This window comes from Nerophis ophidion, linkage group LG20 (genome assembly GCF_033978795.1).
Source record: "Nerophis ophidion isolate RoL-2023_Sa linkage group LG20, RoL_Noph_v1.0, whole genome shotgun sequence".
In the NCBI taxonomy this organism is placed as follows: Eukaryota; Metazoa; Chordata; class Actinopteri; order Syngnathiformes; family Syngnathidae; genus Nerophis; species Nerophis ophidion.
In genome coordinates, this window is record NC_084630.1 from 43,589,173 (window position 1) to 43,613,596 (window position 24,424).

Consider the following 24,424-nt stretch of genomic DNA (forward strand, 5'->3'; position numbering starts at 1 on the left):
ATGTCCTCTGTGTATTTAATTTATATCTGCATGTCTCATGGCACGTTGTCTGTATGTAATATTGGCTGCATTTCTCATACAGTGCAGAAAATAAGTATTTGAACACCCTGCTATTTTGCAAGTTCTCCCACTTAGAAATCATGGAGGGGTCTGAAATTTTCCCTGTAGGTGCATGTCCACACTATGAGAGATAACCTAAAAAGAAAAATCCAGAAATCACAATTTATGATTTTTTTTAACAATTTATTTGTGTGACAAAGCTGAAAATAAGTATTTGAACACCAAAATTAATATTTGGTAAAGTAGCCTTTGTTTGCAATTACAGAGGTCAAACGTTTGCTATAGTTCTTTACAAGGTTTGCACAGACGGCAGGAGGGATTTTGGCCCACTCCTCCACACAGATCTTCTGTAGATCGGTCAGGTTTCTGGGCTGTCGCTGAGTAACACAGACTTTTGGCTCCCTCCAAAGATTTTTGAGACTGGCTAGGCCACTCCAGAACCTTGATATGGTTCTTACGAAGCCACTTCTTGGTTTTCCTGGCTGTGTGCTTTGGGTCATTGTCATGTTGGAAAATCCAGCCACAACTCATCTTCAATGATCTGCCTGAGGGAAGGAGGTTTTTGGCCAAAATCTTACAATACATGGCTGGAGTCATCCTCTCCTTAATACAGTACAGTTGTCCTGTCCCAAGAGCAGAAAAACACCCCCAAAGCATGAAGCTACCACCCTCATGCTTCACAGTAGGGATGGTGTTCTTGGGATGGTACGCATCATTCTTCTTCCTCCAAACACGCATAGTGGAATTATGATCAAAAAGGTCAATTTTGGTCTGATCTGTCCACAAAAAATTCTCCCATGACTCCTCTGGATCATCCAAATGGTCATTGGCGAACTTAAAACGGGCCTTATGTGCTGGTTTAAGCAGGGGAACCTTCCGTGCCATGCATGATTTCAAACCATGACGTCCTAGTGTATTACCAACAGTGACCACGGAAACAGTGGTCCCAGCTTTTTTCAGGTCATTGACCAAGTCCTGCCGTGTAGTCCTGGGCTGATTCCTCACCTTTTTTTAGCATCATTGTGACCCCACGAGGTGATATCTTGCATGGGGCTCCACTCCAACTTAAACAAGTTGAAAAGCTTATTCCGGTGTTACCATTTAGTAGTCAATTGTACGGAATATGTACTGAACTGTGCAATCTACTAATAAAAGTATCAATCAATCAATCCGATTCAGATTGACCCTCATGTTTAGCTTCTTCCTTTTTCCAACAGTGGACCTTTTTTCACCAAGCTGCTTGGCAATTTCTCCGGAGCCCTTTCCATCCTTGTGGAGTTGTACAATTTTGTCTCTGGACAGCTCTTTGCTCTTAGCCATGCTGAATGTTTGGGTCTTACTGATTGTATGGGGTGGACAGGTGTCTTTATTCAGCTAACAACCTCACACAGGTGCATCTGATCCAGGATAATACAGTGGAGGAGGACTTTTAAAGGCGGACTAACAGGTCTTTGAGGGTCAGAATTTTAGCTGATAGACAGGTGTTCAAATTCTTATTTTCAGCTGTATCACACGAATAAATTGTTAAAAAAATCATAGATTGTGATTTCTGGATTTTTCTTTTTAGGTTATCTCTAATACTGTAGACATGCACCTACTGGGAAAATTTCAGACCCCTCCATGATTTCTAAGTGGGGGAGAACTTGCGAAATAGCAGGGTGTTCAAATACTTATTTTCTTGACTGTAGTTGTTTGTGTGCCATGTTGTTCTAGACCACAGCAAACATTACGCAGCTTGCAAATATTGTAGTAAATCCATTAGAAGAAGACAGCCTGCCATTTCCTTAAACTTGGACCCACGTTTTTCTGAGCCAGTAATTTCAAGGAGTTATCTCATCCTGTGAGAAGCCTCCATTTTACTAATGTTTTCCAATGCTGCAAAAATGTGTCGAATAAAAATTCAAATACAACATTTCTGTCAACAAAGATTGAGCCTTTCATAGTAGGCAATATAGCTAATATAGACACTTACATCATGGGTTACTTTCATTATAATACTTATATAAGGCTTTTAATTTTTTGCTGCTCCTGACAGATTTTTTGTTACATTTTTTATCCAATATGGCTCTTTCAACATTTTGGGTTGCCGACCCCTGGGTTTAGTTCATAGCATAATCAATCAGGTCTACAGCAGATATTCCCACATGCTGGTTAATGTGTCAGTAAAAAATAAAGAGGTCAAGTTTTGAAAAAAATATGTTTATTTAATTATAGCATTTTACACACAGGCACACACACACACAAGCAGACTACAGAGAACATTTCTCACGAAAGGATCACATGGTCTACTTGAGCAAACATTTCACTTTTACAGTACATCCTTCCCTTTATAAACACACCTCTTACACTGAAGCGCTGATGTTTTGTTGATATGTTTGTGTTTAAATTAACATGACTTAAATAACATAGCATCTGTGATGATGTGCCGACTTGTCCAGGGTGTAATCCGCCTTCCGCCAGAATGCAGCTGGGATAGGTTCCAGCACCCCCGCAACCCCGACAGGGACCAACGGTCGAAAATAGACAATATAGCTTCGAAAGCTTCAACAACAACAAAAACCTCTAGAACTGAATCAGACACGCAGATAAAATCAAAGCATATCTTTAAGACTACTTTACAGTACAGAATATGTGTATGGTCCACACAATGTCACAGTTGTCATTAATGTGTGTGTCTGCCCACCGAGTGAAGTGTGAGCATTTCACAGAACAGATCATGTATGCATGTACATCACTTTCAGTCGTTTATGATGGCCATTCCACTGAATCAGTGCCATTTGCTTATTGTAACTCTCTCAAAATACTCTTACATTTCTGTATTTTTTTCCAACTCTAAATATGAGATTACTGAGAATAGACATTGAACTACTCTTTATATGTGTCAGCCCATTGCAGGCAACTTTATTTTGTCTTTGAACAATATTTCTAAGCCCAAGATGACTTATTTGAGCCACAAGACAGGGGTTTTAAGTATATAATTAGCAAAAACATGCACTGCCTTTATATGCGAATAGTTTGGGCACCACACGATTCACTTTGATTTGAATCTTGGGGGTAATGACTCAATTCAGAATCGATTCTCTATTCAAACTTTTCTAGATTCAAAATCAGTATTTTTTAAATAACATTGTGTGCCAGTTGTACGAATAACTTCATTCCTCCATAAAATAAACAACTCTGAATAATTTATATATTACTATAAATTAAACTGGTCTTGTTTATTAAAATTCTACCCAAACATTTACAAAAGTGGCTGCAAGGGACATATTTTTGAAAAAACAAAGCAATCAATTAATTTATTTTTTTTATGGATTAATAATCGTTAAAAATAAGAATGGCAATTTGTAGAAAAATCGATTTATTTACATTTAAATGTATTTTCTTTTTTCTGAATGGTGCAATTTCCTGTGGATCAAGTGACTTGTGTAGTGTTTCACATTTTTCAAAGGGTTGTCATGACAACAGTAGTGAAAGAAAATCTGAGGACTCAAATCCATCCATCCATCCATCATCTTCCGCTTATCCGAGGTCGGGTCGCGGGGGCAGCAGCCTAAGCAGGGAAGCCCAGACTTCCCTATCTCCAGCCACTTCGTCTAGCTCTTCCCAGGGGATCCCGAGGCGTTCCCAGGCCAGCCGGGAGACATAGTCTTCCCAACGTGTCCTGGGTCTTCCCCGTGGCCTCCTACCAGCTGGACGTGCCCTAAACACCTCCCTAGGGAGGCGTTCGGGTGGCATCCTGACCAGATGCCCGAACCACTTCATCTGGCTCCTCTCGATGTGGAGGAGCAGCGGCTTTACTTTGAGCTCCTCCCGGATGGCAGAGCTTCTCACCCTATCTCTAAGGGAGAGACCCGCCACCCGGCGGAGGAAACTCATTTGGGCCGCTTGTACCCGTGATCTTATCCTTTCGGTCATGACCCAAAGCTCATGACCATAGGTGAGGATGGGAACGTAGATCGACCGGTAAATTGAGAGCTTTGCCTTCCGGCTCAGCTCCTTCTTCACCACAACGAAACGACACAACGTCCGCATTACTGAAGACGCCGCACCGATCCGCCTGTCGATCTCACGATCCACTCTTCCCTCACTCGTGAACAAGACTCCTAGGTACTTGAACTCCTCCACTTGGGGGGACCCAAATAAAGTGTGAATTTTAACTACGATATTTTACGGACTTTAAGCTGCTACATTTTCCTAACTCTTTGAACCCAGTGGCCTATAAAACGGTGGGGTTAATTTATGGATTTTTCTTTAACGGCCATAATAATTTGTATTCAACAAAAATGGTTTGTATTACACTGACAGACACACTGAAAAGGTGTGTTATTGTTTGTGCTATGGTGCCATCTTTTGGACGAGTTCGCTCACTGCAGGCGTTGCTGGTTAAAAAATGTACTTCCTTTTTCGTTCCTCGAACCATAAGTAAAAATCGTACACAATTGCTCGAAAGGATTTTCATTCATTACTCCAAGCAAAGTTTGTACGTATTTACAATCTATCTAAAACAATTCATGCTTAGCAAACCATCCCATGTGTAAAGTCTGTAGGAGTTTTTTCATGCATATTTGTACGTGCTATCGTAGTGTAATCTGGTTAGCGTCTTTGGCATTAGAAAATATGCTAAGACATTTACAAGTTTACAAATGTCTGTGTGAGTATTACTTACAATAACATTATTTTTTGTATTGTTTCAGTTTTGTAAATTCACCAAAACGTCACCGTGAAGTTATTGAGTCTGTTTAGCTGATTAGAGAGAGAGCTTCCGCAGCTAGAGGGTCCATAACGATGACTTCTGTTTTGTTCGATCACCTGTTTTACTGCTGTGTTACAGGCATTGTTTGGAAACAATTAAGATATGTAAATAAACATTTAAAAATATCTCGTATATACCTGCGGCTTTATTGTCCAGTGCGGCTAAAATAAGTGAATATTTTTTCTTCTATAATTTGGTGGCTACGGCTTAAATACAGGTGCACTCTATAGTCTAGGACAGTGGTTCTCAACCTTTTTTCAGTGATGTACCCCCTGTGAATTTTTTTTTTTAATTCAAGTACCCCTTAATCAGAGCAAAGCATTTTTAGTTGAAAAAAAGAGATAAAGAAGTAAAATACAGCACTATGTCATCAGTTTCTGATTTATTAAATTGTATAACAGTGCAAAATATTGCTCATTTGTAGTGGGCTTTCTTGAACTATTTGGAAAAAGATATGAAAATAACTTAAACCTTGTTGAAAAATAAACAAGTGATTCAATTATAAATAAAGATTTCTACACATAGAAGTAATCATCAACTTAAAGTGCCCTCTTTGGGGATTGTAATAGAGATCCATCTGGATTCATCAACTTAAATCTAAACATTTCTTAATAAAAAAAAGAAATATTAAACATCAATATTTATAGAACATGTCCACAAAAAATCTAGCTGTCAACACTGAATATTGCATTGTTGCATTTCTTTTCACAGTTTATGAACTTACATTTATATTATGTTGAAGTATTATTCAATAAATATATTAATAAAGGATTTTTAAATTGTTGCTATTTTTAGAATATTTAAAAAAAATCTCACGTACCCCTTTAATCACCTTCAAGTACCCCCAGGGGTACATGTACCCCCATTTGAGAAACACTGGTCTAGGAAATAGGGTACACTCTGTTCTTTTAAGAATAAAATATAGTAAATGGGATAAGAGAGAAATTGTATGATCAAGTCTAACTTTAGGAAGCGGGCACAGGCAAAAAAATTGCAATTTTTCCAGTGCTTTAAATTAATCTTTAAAATTAATTTTTTTCCCAATGTGCATTTAAATCAATGTGCACAACACTTTCTCTAATATGAAATGTAGTTAAAATGCATGATAAAGTAGTTTCCTTATGATGCAAATGGAACCGATTTAAGTGGAAGGGCCCACTTTCTTAAAAATATTGCTATGGCTGGAGGTGTTCGGTTTTTACTTGCTTGTTAGTTTCAGTTACTCGCAAGTTGATGGTGCTGACATAAGAATTCATAAATCATAGTCTGCATTATTTCAGTTCTGTGCACTCAGAGGTTGCTGAAGATCTCCTGTTTCTTGCTCCAGTCCATAGGGGGCGCCCTCTTTCTGTTGCGCCCGGCAAGAACCTTTTGCTTCGCCTCGGCCGCTGTGGGGCTCAGACGAAGACCACTGTCTATGAAAGGGTCCGAAACACGCCTGTCGTCCTCATCGGGGACCTCAATCGTTGAACATAAACATAATTATAATCATATCTCATTATTTAGATTGACCTCAGACACACACTTTTTTCTCTCTCACCTGGAAGCTCATATCAGAGCTACTGATTTCGGATTGGGTGGTAGAGCCGGTTGAGGACTGGGATGCATAGCTCCCATTGGCTCGCGGTTTGGGGGACATGTTTGTGATGGCGGTGTCCGCCAGTGTGACGTGTACGATGGGTGCTTCGGGGGTACAAAGGTGTTCAGTGGTGGGCGAAGGCGCGGATGAGGCGACTTCTGTAGAGGATTCGTCCATGTACACCTGTGGGAAGGAGGAGAAGATTTTAAATAAATATACATATTTTTAAACAGTGAAAATTCTGGAACCAACAAAGGGGTGCCCAAACTTTGCGTATGACTTTTTAAAAAATGTGCGCATGTGACCCCAGGGAAAATTCTTTATCAGTATCATGCTTTAAACCCCACTTCAAAATAATGTGCATTACAACACTACTCGGTTGTAGCAATTAAAAGTTACTTCCTCATTTTGATTAAAATAACAACAAATCACCACAAATTGTTTTATATATATATATATATATATATATATATATATATATATATCCCAACAGGTTTAAAAGTAAGTGCATCTCTATATTCCTTCAAAACCGCTCAAAAACAACACCTCCAGGCAACTTCAACCCTTTACTAATACCCTCCTCCATTCACATCCCATCTCCCCGGCTTATAAATAACCTAATGTAAATAATCAAATGTACTTCTAATGTATATACTTGTTCTTATGTTATCTGAACTCACTATGTTCTCTGCTGGCTGTACATATCCTACTAAGTAAGACCTACACTGTTTCGATGTCCACATTTCTCTGTTGATGCAATTGTTGACGACTGAAGTACTGATATCAACCAAAGCTCCTCATCCCCCCCCCCCACCCCCCGATTGTAAATAATGTAAATAATTCAATGTATATACTATGATGATTAACTTGTGTGATGACTGTATTATGTTGATAGTATATATTTGTACCATGAATTGATTAACGTGGACCCCGACTTAAACAAGTTGAAAAACTTTTTCGGGGTGTTACCATTTAGTGGTCACTTGTACGGAATATGTACTGTACTGTGCAATCTACTAATACAAGTATCAATCAATCAATTAATCAAAAAAAAAAAAAAAATATATATGGGGACGGCGTGGCGCAGTGGGAGTGGCCGTGCGCAACCCGAGGGTCACTGGTTCAAATCCCACCTAGAACCAACCTCGTCACGTCCGTTGTGTCCTGAGCAAGACACTTCACCCTTGCTCCTGATGGGTGCTGGTTGGCGCCTTGCATGGCAGCTCCCTCCATCAGTGTGTGAATGTGTGTGTGAATGGGTAAATGTGGAAGTAGTGTCAAAGCGCTTTGAGTACCTTGAAGGTAGAAAAGCGCTATACAAGTACAACCCATTTATCATTTATTTATTTATATATATATATATATTTATATATATTGTCGCGTTCATACACTTGTAAAGAACATAATGTCATGGCTGTGTTGAGTTCCCTATATTTTCTCAGACTCTTATTTTTTTGTGATAGAGTGATTGGAGCACATACTTGGTGGTCACAAAAAACATTCAGGAAGTTTGGTTCTTTTATGCTGCGATGAGGTGGCGACTTGTCCAGGGTGTACCCCGCCTACCGCCCGAATGCAGCTGAGATAGGCTCCAGCGACCCCCACCCCCCGACCCCAAAAGGGACAAGCGGTAGAAAATGGATGGATGAATGGATGGTTCTCTAATGAATTTATTATGGGTGTACTGAAAATGTGGCCAAATCTGCTGGGTCAAAAGTATACATACAGCAATGTTAATATTTGGTCACATGTCCCTTGGCAAGTTTCACTGCAATAAGGCGCTTTTGGTAGCCATCCACAAGCTTCTGGTGGAATTTTTGACCACTCCTCTTGACAAAATTGGTGTAGTTCAGCTACATGTGTTGGTGTTCTGACATGGACTTGGACATGAAAAGTTCAATGGTCATATGAAACACAAATTGAGCGATTTGACCACAGCACACCATGGAACTGGTGCTTTAAATGGGACAATGAAAAATGAGGATTACCTCCAAATTTTTCAGGACAACCTAAAATCATCAGCCCGGAGTTTGGGTCTTGGGCCCAGTTAGGTGTTCCAACAGGACAATGATCCCAAACACACGTCAAAAGTGGTAAAGGAATGGCTAAATCAGGCTAGAATTAAGGTTTTAAAATGGCCTTCCCAAAGTCCTGACTTAAACTTGTGGACAATGCTGAGGAAACAAGTCCATGTCAGAAAACCAACAAATTTAGCTGAGCTGCACCAATTTTGTCAAGAGGAGGGGTCAAAAATTCAACCCCTAACATTAGACAAAACTTTTAACACGTTTTGAGCAATGACATGACATGAATTTTAGTAAAACATTTAGGAAATGTTCATGTATGACATTCAGATAACATATTTTAATTTGTCTTAAAAAAATTGGGGTCTTTTTTAAATAAATCAAAATTCGAAAGTGTGATTAATTAGCTAAATTCAGTCAGGTAATTGGGCTTCACGGTGGCAGAGGGGTTAGTGCGTCTGCCTCACAATACGAAGGTCCTGCAGTCCTGGGTTCAAATCCAGGCTCGGGATCTTTCTGTGTGGAGTTTGCATGTTCTCCCCGTGACTGCGTGGGTTCCCTCCGGGTACTCCGGCTTCCTCCCACTTCCAAAGACATGCACCTGGGGATAGGTTGATTGGCAACACTAAATTGGCCCTAGTGTGTGAATGTGAGTGTGAATGTTGTCTGTCTATCTGTGTTGGCCCTGTGATGAGGTGGCGACTTGTCCAGGGTGTACCCCGCCTTCCGCCCGATTGTAGCTGAGATAGGCGCCAGCGCCCCCCGCGATCCCGAAAAGGAATAAGCGGTAGAAAATGGATGGATGGACAGTTAAGTAATTGTCATTCAACATTAATATTGTTATCAATATATATAATAAAATAATGACATTGAATAATTTACCGCAACACACCTTATGATCTCTCACGGCACAGTAGCTACTGGCATGTTGTTGTTTCTTGAGGCAACAGCGCCTCTGCTGGTTGCAACTTGGAAGTACAGTTCTTTATTTTACTTTCACCCTTTTAGGACGAATGTAGTTAAGTTAAAAGTTAAAGTAGCAATGATTGTCACACACACACACACACTAGGTTTGGCGAAATTATTCTCTGCATTTGACCCATCACCCTTGATCACCCCCTGGGAGGTGAGGGGAGCAGTGAGCAGCAGCGGTGGCTGTGCCCGGGAATTTTTTTGGGTGATTTAACCCCTAATTGCAACCATTAATGCCTAGTACCAAGCAGGGATGTAATGGGTCCCATTTTTATAGTCTTTGGTATGACTCTGCCGGGGTTTGACCTCATGACCTACCGATCTCAAGGCGTAATATCCATCCATCCATCCATCCATTTTGTACCATTTGTAGATAGAAAATATTTGAATACAATATTGTAATCAGCAATCACTTTTTGTAAATCTGACATGTTTAATAACCTAATTTGTAAGATATTATCATTGTTCCTGTGTGATTATATAAAATAATTTAATACTAAATATGACGTGAAAAATAAATCAATTATTGTCCCTGAAAATGTAATGTGTGTGTGTGTGTGTGTATAAAACTGCAATAAATAAGTAAGTAAATAAATAAATAAGCAAACAGAAAATATACATGTCGTGCTGTGGGTGTGATCCCAAGTCTGTGGAACAGGTCGTCTGTTTCCTCGTCGACCACCAGAAGACGCACTTCTCGCTCTTCTGCTCGAATGAGTGCCACAACCTCCGTATGCCTCAGGCATTCGATATTCACTCCGTTTACCTGAGAAACAGGAGACATGGTATAGGAAACTGTGAAGAAAAGAAGAGCTAGAGGTGATGACTATGATGATGAGGAAGTAGCCATTGTACAACAAGACAGCGGGAGGCATGTCTCCCCTCACAGGACATAAAAAAAGTAATTTGAGTGGAAGCAGGTTGATTTGCATGACACAATTTCCTCTCTACAACACTAAAATCTGTCTGGGACCAACATGTCCTTCGCTGGTTATATAACTATGGATTTTTGGCCTTTCACCCTGCAAACACTGTCTCTCTCACTTCCTGTCTAACTAAGACACACTTTAATTCCAGCTGATCTGCTTCAATCCAATCACACCGCAAATCAGTGCACAGACCTGATTAATACAAAGAGCGATGGTGCTGCTTTTACAATCAACTTCCTTCCTTAATGTATGTGACATGTCATGTAACATGGCATGTAACATAACACGCAATGTGATATGTGAAGTGACATGTATACTGACATAACGTGACATATCACATGATGTGTAACATGACATGTAACATGGTATGTCACATAACATGTAATGTGACATGTAATATAAGATGTAACAAGACATGTAACATGACATCTAATATGTCATGTTAAGTGACACGCAACATAACATGTAATGATGTGTAACATGACATAACATGACATAACATCACATCTAACAGTGCAAGTAATGTAACATGCAATGTGACACGTAACATGAAGTATAACATGGCATGTTACATATAATGTAATATGTAATGTTACATGTAACATGTCATGTAACATAACAAGCACTATGATAAATGAAGTGACATGTAAAGTGACATAATGTAACATGACATCTAAGATGACATCCAACATGGTATGTCAGATAACAGCAAATGTGACATGTAACATCCGATATAACGTGACATGTAACATGACATCTAATATGTCATGTTAAGTGACACGCAACATAACATGTAATGATATGTAACATGACATAACATGACATAACATCACATCTAACAGTGCAAGTAATGTAACATGCAATGTGACACGTAACATGACGTATAACATGGCATGTTACATATAATGTAATATGTAATGCTACATGTAACATGTCATGTAACATAACAAGCACTATGATAAATGAAGTGACATGTAAAGTGACATAATGTAACATGACATCTAAGATGACATCCAACATGGTATGTCAGATAACAGCAAATGTGACATGTAACATCCGATATAACGTGACATGTAACATGACATCTAATATGTCATGTTAAGTGACACGCAACATAACATGTAATGATATGTAACATGACATAACATGACATAACATCACATCTAACAGTGCAAGTAATGTAACATGCAATGTGACACGTAACATGACGTATAACATGGCATGTTACATATAATGTAATATGTAATGCTACATGTAACATGTCATGTAACATAACAAGCACTATGATAAATGAAGTGACATGTAAAGTGACATAATGTAACATGACATCTAAGAGGACATCCAACATGGTATGTCAGATAACAGCAAATGTGACATGTAACATCCGATATAACGTGACATGTCACATGACATCGAACGTGACATGTAACATAACATGTAACATGATATGTAAAGTGACATATAAAATGACGTCTAACATGACATATAACATCACATCTAATATGGCATGTAATATAACATGCAATGTGACACGTAAAATGACATGTAACATATCTTGAAACATGTAACATTACATCAAACATGACATGTAACATATGTGAAGTGACATATAACATCACATCTAAAAGGGCATGTAACATAACATGCAATGCGACATGTAACATGACATATAACATGATATGTAACATGACATGCAACATAAAATGTAACATGTAACGTCACATGTAACATATCATGTAACATATCATGTAACGTGACTTGTAAAGGGACATGTCAAGTGACATAATGAGACATGTAACAAGACATGTAATGTGACATGAAAGGTGACATGTAACATGACGTAACGTGAAGAGTAAAGTGACATATAACGTGACATGTAACAAGACATGCAATGTGACATGAAAAGTGAACCACTCATGCATCATTTGGGGATAGAAATACAAAGCAGGGAAGGCCCTGGCGTGTTTACCTCCACCAGTCGGTCTCCTGGCCGCATGTCAGCACACTCGGCGGGTGAGTGGGGGTCCACTGAGCGTACAAATTGTCCGTACTTGGCCTTGTTGGTGTGCAGGTTAAAACCATAGCCGTGTTCCCCCTTCACCAGATGACACAGGCGGGGAAGGAGCTTGGTTGATGGTTCTGGCGAGGCCTCCGTCTGTAACGTGGGAACGTTTCAAATGGTTTAAAATTACAGAAGGTATAAAAGAAACATGGTCACACTGAAGATGGAACCTATTCCAGTTACCGTAGGGCGGGCTACAACTTTTGGCTGGTCGCCGTTCGTAGTAGCACATGACCAAGCTTAACACAGATCCCATTCAACATACCATATAGTTTGATTCAAAATGTCATCACAAAATTACAATTTGGATATAAAACTTGAAACCCATTTGAGTTTAGTTATAGTTAAAACATTTTTACAGCTGCTCATAATACACCGAAGCAAATACTGTATTGACCAGAGTATAAGACAAGCCCTTTTTTTAAGACCCTTTGATTGAAAAATATTTTTTAAATAACATTGTCAGTGAATCCGAGGTTGTCATTGCATATAAATATTCTCATTCATCCAGGCCATTGTATTCTCAGAGCATTCAACTGATCTTAACTGGAGTGCTCATATAGTGTTATGCTACGTACCCACTACGGGGTTGGATTTCTAATTTGGATTTTTCTTATCAAATCCGATCTATTTATGTCCTTGTTAACATTACAAAAAAATATATTTCTAACGTGAATGCAACCTGACCTGTATGAGGACATGACGCCATGACATTGCACGCACATGCATTGTTTACAAACGTAAACAATGGCTTTAACACTAGTTTGCCTCGGTATTGGACATTTCAAGAATTTGCAATCAAAGTCAACATTTTCTGAACAAAATTATTGCGCCTTGAAGATTGAGAAGAAAAAGTATTTTGGCTTTGGCAGTTTTACGGGATATTTTGCTCCGATGTCTACTTGAAGAGCATGTCTGTGGGCGAGCAGTGTTGGAACTTTCATGTGAGTTCCTAAAACATATTAATTTTACTCGTTTCCTGCTCCGTTGTCAACTTTTCATTTTGTAAACGTATATTTTGGGGAGTAATTATGAAGCTTATCGTATTTTCATGAGGTTCTGGTCGCATGAATGCAACCTGAGTGCCGTAGCGTTGACATTGAGGACGCCTGGCATATATATCCGATGTATTTCCACATACAAAAGAGCCCTGGGTGGGATATGAATAATTCTGTATTGCGCTGTTCACACTGACATACAAACATTTAATACAGGTCGCATATGGGCAAAAAAAATCGAAATTGACCTGGCCGTCACAGATTGTCTAGTCCAGTGTTTTTCAACCACTGTGCCGTGACATATTATGCAACTTCACCTAATTGGTCCCAAAAATATTGTTTCCAAATCAATAATTATAATCTGCAAATAATGTGCCGTTGCTTAGTTTCTATGCTGTGTAGAGCTCGGCAGGGTAACTACGTAATACTCCATGTCAGTAGAGGTGGCAGCAGGTAGTTAATTGCTTTTAAAAGTCGTAATGTGTCGGGTGAGACGAGGATGGTTTATTGTGATCACAATATGCAGGGAAAAACGTATATAATGCTTAAACAAAAAATGAACATAAGGAAAAGGTAATGAAGCATACAAATGTATATGCAAAACACAAGTAAAACTGAACAGGCTACCAAGTAAACAGAATGCTGGACGACAGCAAAAACTTACGGCGTCCACAAAGTACATCCGTACATGACATGACAATCAACAATGTCCACACAAAGAAGGATAGCAACAACTCAAATACCTTGCTAAAACAAAGCAGGTGCAGGGAATAGCGCTCAAAGGAAGACATGAAACTGCTACAGGAAAACACCAACAAAACAGGAAGTTAAGTTAAAGTTAAAGTACCAACAATTGTCACACACACACTATGGTGTGGTGAAAGTATTCTCGGCATTGGGCCACCAAAATAACAGCGCAAGACAAAAACTAAAGCACTATGCAGGAAAACACCAACAAAGTCAAAATAAGGCACGACGACCTGGTGGAGTTTAATTTTTTAACGTTTCCTGCTGGTGGTGGAATTTTTAATTAATAAAACGTACCTTGCCTCAAAAAAGGTTAAAAACCACTGGTATAGTCTCGACGTCACAAGTTTCATAAGAAGTCTGGATCGTGGGATGTTTTCAGCTTAAATTTACATATCTTTGTGAATGTGAGTGTGAATGTTGTCTATCTGTGTTGGCCCTGCGATGAGGTGGCGACTTGTCCAGGGTGTACCCCGCCTTTTGCCCAAATGCAGCTGAGATAGGCTCCAGCCACCCCCGCTACCCTGAGACGGACAAGCTGTAGGAAATGGATGGATGGATGGATGGATGGATGGATAGTTAGTCTAATTGCTAAAAATTCAACAATGTTCTGTGATCAGTTGTAGTAAATTAGGTCAATGACCCTGAAGTTTCCCAAATATTGATAGCACAGCATGAGTTTATATGACCAGTCCAGACAACCTTTCTCCCTCATGGTTTAGATAAACTAAACAAAACAGAAAGTCAACACGTATGGTCACACACAACATAACCTGCTCACTGAATTATGTGGACATTATAAAAAAAATGTTTAAGCAGAATACATCATTTAAAAATCACACCCATTAAAAGCATGATGGGTAAAAAGAAACACTCTCTTCGCCCTTTGCCATGTTTGGCACATTTTATCTGTTTGATATTTCTGATTGATTACAAAACTTTAAGGATGTTGTCAGGGAAGTAAACAAGGTAGGAGTCAAACTCTCACATACTCCTAATATTTGATATTTTATCGTTTGTAAATCATATTGGAGTGTCGTCAGCATCTGATGTGTGGGGGTATTAATAACAGTTAGGCATGTGTGGTTGTTTTATCTTTTTAACAAGTTTGCTTTAATCAATTCAAGCTGAAGTGTCTCTGATTTATTAATCCATCCATTTTTTAGAGCTTGTCCCTCTGGGTCATTTCCTGATCCTACTATAAATCTTATGTTCTTTATTTTTCTACAGATTATTGTTGTTACGTCACAACCAACATTCTGTTGTGTGGCAAAAAAAGAGTCAGGAAGTGTGTGTGTGTGTGTGTGTGTGTGTGTGTGTGTGCGTGCGTGCGCCATCCATATGGCGCACGCACATACCATGAATTGATTAACGTGGACCCCGACTTAAACAAGTTGAAAAACTTATTGGGGTGTTACCATTTAGTGGTCAATTGTACGGAATATGTACTGTACTGTGCAATCTACTAATAAAAGTATCAATCAATCAATCAATCAATATGATGATTACGCTTGAAAATTGAGCTTTACCGCAGGTTGTACTGTATTTTTTCCCTTTTCAATTTGGTATGAAATTAACATGCAGATTTTGTAACGCATGGTGATGCGGGTTCGTTCTTCCAAGGATTCAGTCGGGCTCGGACACAGCGTGGAGGTAAGAAACAATGATTTATTAATAAATAAAACAGACTAGAAAACAGAAAAACTTTGCACCAGGCACAAAAAGCAAAACAAAAACTACTACCATGGGAGCTAGAGGAAAACCATGGCATAGCGCGATAGCTAGCAAGTAAAAACATGGGTATAAGAGTCGTCACTGTTGCGAAACACAAACGGCATGAAACACAAACTAGGAAGCGAGAGTGAATGAACAGAAAATGCAGTCTTAAATAAGGACAGAGATTAGCAAAAACAGGTGTGCGTCTGGAAACCGTGGCAGGTGAAAATAATAAGCAACCATGGTGACCGAACAAACAGGAACTAAGGAAGTCAAACACTAACAGAATATGATACAAAAACGGAACAAACTAGAATATGGTATGATCCGGGCAGCGGATCATAGCAGATTTAAGTAATTGCGATCGCCGATTACGTGTTAAAACATCTTTGTAAACTTGAGCACTCAGGTCCTGAATGAGACAGCATACAGAGTTGGAACAAATAATAACAAACAAACAACTAAAGTGTAGTGATTTTGACATTAAATTGATTTTAGATGCTTTATTTTACCACATTAGACATATATTTAATATCTGCAGTATATTACTACACTAACTTCAGAAGTGTATGAATATATATATATAATGTGTGCACAATGTGTACATACACACACACACACACATATATATATATATATATATATATATATATATATATATATATATATTAATGGAGGTTTCTGTGGTTTATCCGTTATACAGTGCTCAATACTGGGGAAGAGCGGAATACAGGTTAGGTCACGAAAAAATACAGAGGCTATTTCATCCCTGCAAGCCTGTTTTGCAGGTTTCCCTGCTCTTTAGGGGATCTTATTGAAGTGACACTTTAATAAAAAAGCAAAAGTTAAAAAAGGGGATTTTATTGAAGTGACACTTCAATAAAATCCCCTGAAGAGCAAGAAAACCTGCGAAACAGGCTTGTACGGATGAAATAGCCTCTGTGTTTTATATATATATATATATATATATATATATATATATATATATATATATATATATATATATATATATACATATATATATATATTAGTGGAGGTTTCTGTGGTTTATCCGTTATACAGTGCTCAATACTGGGGAAGAGCGGAATACAGGTTAGGTCACAAAAAAATACAGAGGCTATTTCATCCCTGCAAGCCTGTTTTGCAGGTTTCCCTGCTCTTTAGGGGATCTTATTGAAGTGAGACTTTAATAAAAAAGCAAAAGTTAAAAAAGGGGATTTTATTGAAGCGACACTTCAATAAAATCCCCTGAAGAGCAAGAAAACCTTCGAAACAGGCTTGTACGGATGAAATAGCCTCTGTGTTTTATTTATATATATATATATATATATATATATATATATATATATTAGTGGAGGTTTCTGTGGTTTATCCGTTATACAGTGCTCAATACTGGGGAAGAGCGGAATACAGGTTAGGTCACGAAAAAATACAGAGGCTATTTCATCCCTGCAAGCCTGTTTTGCAGGTTTCCCTGCTCTTTAGGGGATCTTATTGAAGTGACACTTTAATAAAAAAGCAAAAGTTAAAAAAGGGGATTTTATTGAAGTGACACTTCAATAAAATCCCCTGAAGAGCAAGAAAACCTGCGAAACAGGCTTGTAGGGATGAAATAGCCTCTGTGTTTTATTTATATATATATATATATATATATATATATATATATATACACACACATCAAAACTCCCCTTCAATTGATTGCTGACTCGCTCAAACCTTTCTTTAGACACTTTTTTTCCCAGGATTGCCAGGATTTTTCGGTTCAATGGTGTGTGCGAGGTGAGCGACAGGAAGAAAAGCTTTGACTCCTTGTGTAAAAGTTGTTTGTCTGCATGTGTAACTCCCCAGATCCCAACTATAAGACAAACCTTATTTTTTTTAGATTTTTTTGAGGGTGGAAAAAGTAGCATCTTATTATTAAGTCATTATGATACCGTATTTTCAGAGTTGGATCATTTCAACATATATCTGCAAGCATCTGTAGACTAATTGGCTAAGACGTTTGCCTGCACAGGTTGCAAACAGCCCTTTGAAGTAACTAAGGTGCATTAAAGTGCAAAGTAACTACCACAAAGGTCTTATTGACATGAATAGAATGAACTGAATGGATCCGTCTGAGCAACATTAGAGACAATCCTGATCCTAATTACCGGCGACACATTTGGACACATTGCATGACTTGCCGGCCATGACATGACGCTGGCAGGGAGCGTGTTCTGTGCCAGGTCGTCGCATTAGTCGCTGTCGTCAGGCTTCCTCAGGGTAGTGACCGTCTGGTCACCAAGCCAACATGAGGGCTTTGTGACTTTTCTCACAGTCTTGTCTGCCCCATCAACAACATGGGAACACCAACGCACACTTACATAACATAACCTAACGCCATAGAGGTCCTGTATATGAGGTACTGTATATGATTGGAGGATGCGGGAAGAACTGTGGATTACATCGGACTGTCTACCCTGCAGATTTTGAGGACCAGTCATAGACAATTTAGAGTGAAAAGCAAATTTTATTTTCACTCGTAAACACATCATTCTAACTTGGATTGTTTCCCTGGCTTCGAGACTCTCCCGAAGGTCACTGGAGTGAAGACACAACAAACTCCCTTTTTGTCTCTCATGGACATACACCTGTTGTTGTTGACTTTGGACCAGCTACTGCATTATACATCAAGGCTGCGGAACAGAGACACACTGCGGGCTTACACACACACACACACACACACACACACATGGGGCGAAATAGCTCGGTTGGTAGAGTGGCCGTGCCAGCAACTTGAGGGTTGCAGGTTCGATTCCCGCTTGTGCCATCCTAGTTACTGCCGTTGTGTCCTTGGGCAAGACACTTTACCCACCTGCTCCCAGTGCCACCCACACTGGTTTAAATGTAACTTAGATATTGGGTGTCACTATGTAAAGCGCTTTGAGTCACTTGAGAAAAGCGCTATATAAATAAAATTCACTTCACTTCACACACACACACACACACACACACACACACACACACATCCACGAAAAAATATATGCCACACATGCACAAACCCCTCCCCAACCCCCTACCCAACCAAACGCCATCGACGCAAATCCCATAGGGGTAATGAATGGATGGTCAGCGCCTGAAGGGCTGCGGCCTACCACCATGCCCTTGAACTACCTTCCCTCTGTTGCTAGATATCTCAAGATGTATTTTGTTTTATGTATATGTGCTTTGCTATGGAGGGTTTTTCCCACTCCAGACTGGGCCCCCTTAGGAGCCCAGTCTAGATTTTATTTTTTTTACTCATCCTTACCCAGCGTTTACCTTTTTCCCATCTTTTACGGGGCGCCTTATGGCGACCCATCAGCGTTCTTGGTCTGTAACCCTGTACACTGTTTGTTTGTCTAATCTTGAACAGGTTTGCGCTGAAAACAAAGTTTTGTTGTACTTGTGCAATGACAATAAAGACATATCCTATCCTATCCTATCCTATCCTATGAAGCTGTGCATAATGCGATTCACACTTGGCAGTGTTTCTTTATACCTGCTGTATAGCGACGGGGAGGAAGACCGAGGCAACAGATTGCTATGGTGACAGCAGGTCACCAAGCTGTGGGGACATTGATCCTGCAGAGTTCTGTCGTTGGCCTCATTACTATATTTGTAACATCCTCCCAAACCAATTGACGCACTGCAAAACACCCTGACCCATGAAATTTAATGTGGTATTTGTCACTGCGTATGCATAGGAAATAACTATTGTATTTAGTCATCACAATTTAATTAACATTTATTGTCTTGCTATCCTGTATCTTTGGTGGCATTATGGTATCCGTGGTTTCAATTCCTGGCCAGGTTTGCATCAGGAAGTAAAAACTTTGATTAAAAACAAAGTCAAAACTGTTCAGACAATTGACGGTTCAATATTTGCAATGCTGCAAATTTGCCGATTTTAGATACATTGTTTTTATATTTTCTAAAAAAAAAATATGTGAAAATACGCATTTCATTCTACGTAAGTAAGCATAACTACATGTGTTCATCTTTGGGTACCTAATGATTCGATCACGACTCAGAGGCTTCAATTTCCTCATAAATAATTTTTTTTATACATATATATATATAAAATATATAACTATTACATTGTAAAGTATTATTATATTGTATATTGTTCATATGTCATATATTGATATTATATAATCTCAATGTATTTGATAGTGTTTAGACTCTTTTAAAGTATATATATATATATATATATATATATATATATATATATATATATGTATGTATATGTATATGTGTGTGTCTTGATTGGATTATCCAGAGAATAGTGCTCGATACCGTGGTAGAGCGCAATATGTAGGTGTGGGATAAATCACAAGACTACTTCATCTCTACAGAACTGTTTCATGAGGGGTTCCCTCAATCATCAGGAGATTTTAATGGAAGCATTCACATACAATGGTTTATATAGGGCACAGAGTGGGTGGGTACAAGCAGGCGTAGGGTGTGGTGATTGGCTCATGTGTTACCTAGGAGGTGTTTCCGTCTGTGGCGGCATGTTGAAATGATTTCACTGCGCTTGTTGAGGGATGATAGATCTGGATGATATATAATAAACAGATTCTCTTTCAAGCATAGGTTGCATCTTTTATTACCACTGTTGTAAGGTGTGCTGGACGCAAGAATTTGCCATGTTATAGAATATTCAACATTATTGTATTTGAGGTTCCAAATGTGTTTGCTGAGTTCTGTAGAATTCCGCAAAGTCTGGTTTCTAAAGGAGGCGTTGTGATTATTCCATCTTGTTTTGAACGCTCCTTCGGTTAATCCTACGTACGTGTCGGATGAATTAATGTCCTTGCGTGTTACCTTAGCTTGGTAAACGACTGATGTTTGTAAGCACCCTCCGTTGAGAGGGCAATCAGGTTTCTTGCGACGGTTACATTCCTTATTGGTTTCAAGAGTCGTTTAGTCTGGGGGTAGGCAGTCCTTTTGCAATTGCTTTGTTGTGGTTTGAAATGATTTGTTGTATGTTATTCATACAGCTGTAGCTCAATTTAATGTTGTTCTTGTTGAATATTTTTCTTAGGGTGTTGCCTTTGGGGAAGTGTTTGTCAATCAGAGTGAGGAACTTGTGGCCAATATTGGTTGAGACGTTTTTGATGAATGGCGGATTGTACCAGAAGATGTTGTTTCGTTTTCTGCTCTTTTTTGGTTGGTTTCCTGGAGTGGGTTCATAGGTGAGGGTGAAGTTGTATCCGCTTTCATCAAGTAGTAGAGATGAAGTAGTCTTGTGATTTTTCCCACACCTACGTATATATATATTTATATATATATATGTATGTATTTTTTTTAATTGCTGCTTTTATTTATTAGATGCCATTTATTAAATATGCACAAGCACTGTTTTAATATTATGTCATAATGCTTTTTATACTGTATTTTTTAGTCTTATGTACTGTATGTGATTGAAAGTCTACTTGGACGTTGGAGTCTGCAATAAAGCTTGATTGATTGGTTACATTTAAATATTCATTATATTTATAATATATTTACAAGACGCCTTCTGCCCCATTGTGTCATGATCCGTGGCCGGATGATGTTTTGTTGAGTTATTTTCTGTTATTTTTGGACTCCCTTAGTTCCTGTTTTGTGCACCTCTGGGTTTGTTTTGGTTTCTATGGGGATTAATTGGGTTCACCTGCCTATGGTTAGTGGTCAGCACGCTCACCTGCAGTCGACCACTAATCAGAGAGCTATTTATTCACCTTTCTCGCCACGCTCAGTCAGGCTTCATTGTTTGTTTCATGCAACCGTTATGTTTGGATATTCCTGGTTCTTGTTTCCATGTTTCCTGTGCTAAGTTTTTGCCTTAGGTTCCGCGTGCCATCGGTACGCATCCTTTTTGCTTGTTTTCTGTTTTGCTATGATTTATGATGAATAAATTATCTCCTACCTCACGCTGTCATCCGGAGTTGTCTGTCTGCATCTGGAAGGTACGACCCTAACGTGACAGATTGTAGCTGAGATAGGCTCCAGCGCTCCCCGCGACCCCGAAGGGAATAAGCGGTAGAAAATGGATGGATGGTTGTACACTTCCTTTGGCTACTGACATATGTAGTGATGCAGCATTTTCGGTTTTTGAATAGTAGTGCGCAGACCATATATAGAGTATATATAAAGTTAAAGTACCAATGATTGTCACACACACAGTAGGTGTGGTGAAATGAACATCTGCATTTGACCCATCCCCTTGTTCACCCCCTGGGAGGTGAGGGGAGCAGGGAGCAGCAGCGGTGGCCGCGCCCGGGAATTATTTTGGTGATTTAACCCCCAATTCCAACCCTTGATGCTTAGTGCGAAGCAGGGAGGTAATGGGTTCCATTTTTATAGTCTTTGGTATGATTTGGCTGGTGTTTAAACTCACGATCTACTGATCTCAGGGCGGACACTCTAACCACAAGGCCACTATATATATAAATGATAAATGGGTTGTACTTGTATAGCGCTTTTCTACCTTCAAGGTACTCAAAGCGCTTTGACACTACTTCCACATTTACCCATTCACACACACATTCACACACTGATGGAGGGAGCTGCCATGCAAGGCCCTAACCCCGACCCATCAGGAGCAAGGGTGAAGTGTCTTGCTCAGGACACAACGGACGTGACGAGGTTGGTACTAGGTGGGATTTGAACCAGTGACCCTCGGGTTGCGCACGGCCACTCTTCCACTGCGCCACGCCGTCCCCAGTACATATGTATATCATATAAAGGTGATAATCTATGCGGTTATTAACAATTAGAAGTACAAATAAGTAATACTTTTATATTTCAAACTATCTAATCTATAAATGTAAAGATCATATTAAACAGATAGTTAGACAAACAACAATGTCACACATGTTATATGTGCTGATGTTGTTAGAAAGTCAAAATGAAAGTCTTGACAGTTTATTTCAAATCCTGCAGTTTCATTTGCTGCTGCTGTTCTCACCAGCACACTTGTGTTTCTTACACTGGTACTTATATACATGCATATATATATATATTGCGAGCAGGCATCCTTGATTTGATTTTTGTGCTTTCTTAAACCACAGAATGTTCAGACACTTTGGCCCCAGCCACCATAAACTTGCGACTGAAAGACGTGTGTCGTCTATATGCTCATTCCTATCTATAGCTGACAGACGTGTTGCCGCACTGTGGATATTCTCGTCTTTACAGGCTTATTAATCTACTTGCTAATTCCCTCTCCTTAGCTGGTTACTCTCTGCTCTAATGTGGTTGCGGTTGTCACAATATTTATTATTTTCCTCTCTCCTATGTGGGAGAGAGGAAACACATACTGAAGAATGTTAGCGAATATTTCTCCCTTGGTTAGTTAGAGCCAAACTTAAACTAACGTTAAGAGAACATCAGCAATAATTCAGCATTTTCAAACCGTCTGCAGTACTTTATAAAACATATGTATATAATTGGTATTTGGACATCCGTCCATCCCTACGTTCTAATTGTGAGAATGGATCATTTATAATATATTAACAGGGACCTACTGTCAAAAGTATTTTTTCTTCTTAAAATGATCAATAGAATGCTTTCAATAAAATACTTAAACAGGCGGTTCAAAAATTTTTACGCGGCTGTCTTGAGAGCGCTAACTTACCAAAGTGTTGCAAACATTAAATCCCGCCCACCCTCTTCTGGTTTTAAGCACGTAAACGCCGCAACATAGATGCATTGCCTTTGTGTGTTGTCAGCTAATTATCGCGATTTGGCAGGGTTTAGCTTCTAACGTTAGCAATCATTGAATATATATTAGATCAACGATCATCTACAGTAACATACAAGACACTGGTGAGTGACAACCATTAACGCCAGACTTGGCTGACAAGCAATTTTTATTCAATATAATTAGTAATTGTGAAAATAATGAACATATGAAGAATATGTACTGTATATGTTCCTTTAAACCTGGTAACACAAACGTGGGCAAATTAATGCCCGGAAACGCATGCGGCCCGTAAAACTTTTCCAGCTGGCCCGCCGGACATTCCCAAATAATTTTTTTTAGATCTTTAAGATGGAAACTTCAGTTGCCATTATGATGTGCAGTTACGTTTTCAAATGACCGTAAGTCTTAAACTATGAAAAGTATTTCAATGGTTGGAGTGTGCGCTTTTGCATGATATACTAGTTACTATGGTCATCTAATTAGTTACTATGGTCATCTAATTAGTTACTATGGTAATCTAATTACAAACCCCGTTTCCATATGATTTGGGAAATTGTGTTAGATGTAAATATAAACAGAATACAATGATTTGCAAATCCTTTTCAACCCATATTCAGTTGAATGCACTACAAAGACAAGATATTTTATGTTCAAACTCATAAACTTTATTTTTTTTTGCAAATAATAACTAACTTAGAATTTCATGGCTGCAACATGTGCCAAAGTAGTTGGGAAAGGGCATGTTCACCACTGTGTTATATCACCTTTTCTTTTAACAACACTCAATAAACGTTTGGGAACTAAGGAAACTAATTGTTGAAGCTTTAAAAGTGGAATTCTTTCCTGTTCTTGTTTTATGTAGAGCTTTAG

At 38.9% G+C, this 24,424-nt stretch overlaps 2 protein-coding genes across 3 annotated transcripts in view; one reads left to right on the plus strand and one right to left on the minus strand.

Moving 5' to 3' along the window:
* The window catches only part of tsc2 (TSC complex subunit 2), a 103,386-nt gene that overhangs the window by 6,269 nt on the left and 72,693 nt on the right, over positions 1 to 24,424 (plus strand). The gene's annotated exons all lie outside the window — the stretch shown is intronic.
* LOC133539177 (Na(+)/H(+) exchange regulatory cofactor NHE-RF2) overlaps positions 2,245 to 24,424 on the minus strand; it is a 31,313-nt gene continuing 9,133 nt past the window's right edge. Inside the window, exons 3-6 of the mRNA XM_061881313.1 lie at positions 12,287 to 12,472; positions 10,008 to 10,154; positions 6,354 to 6,575; positions 2,245 to 6,271 (exon numbers count right to left, since the gene is read on the minus strand). Of these exons, the coding sequence (XP_061737297.1) occupies positions 6,104 to 6,271; positions 6,354 to 6,575; positions 10,008 to 10,154; positions 12,287 to 12,472 (723 nt within the window). The 3' untranslated portion in view covers positions 2,245 to 6,103. The remainder of the gene's footprint in view (positions 6,272 to 6,353; positions 6,576 to 10,007; positions 10,155 to 12,286; positions 12,473 to 24,424) is intronic.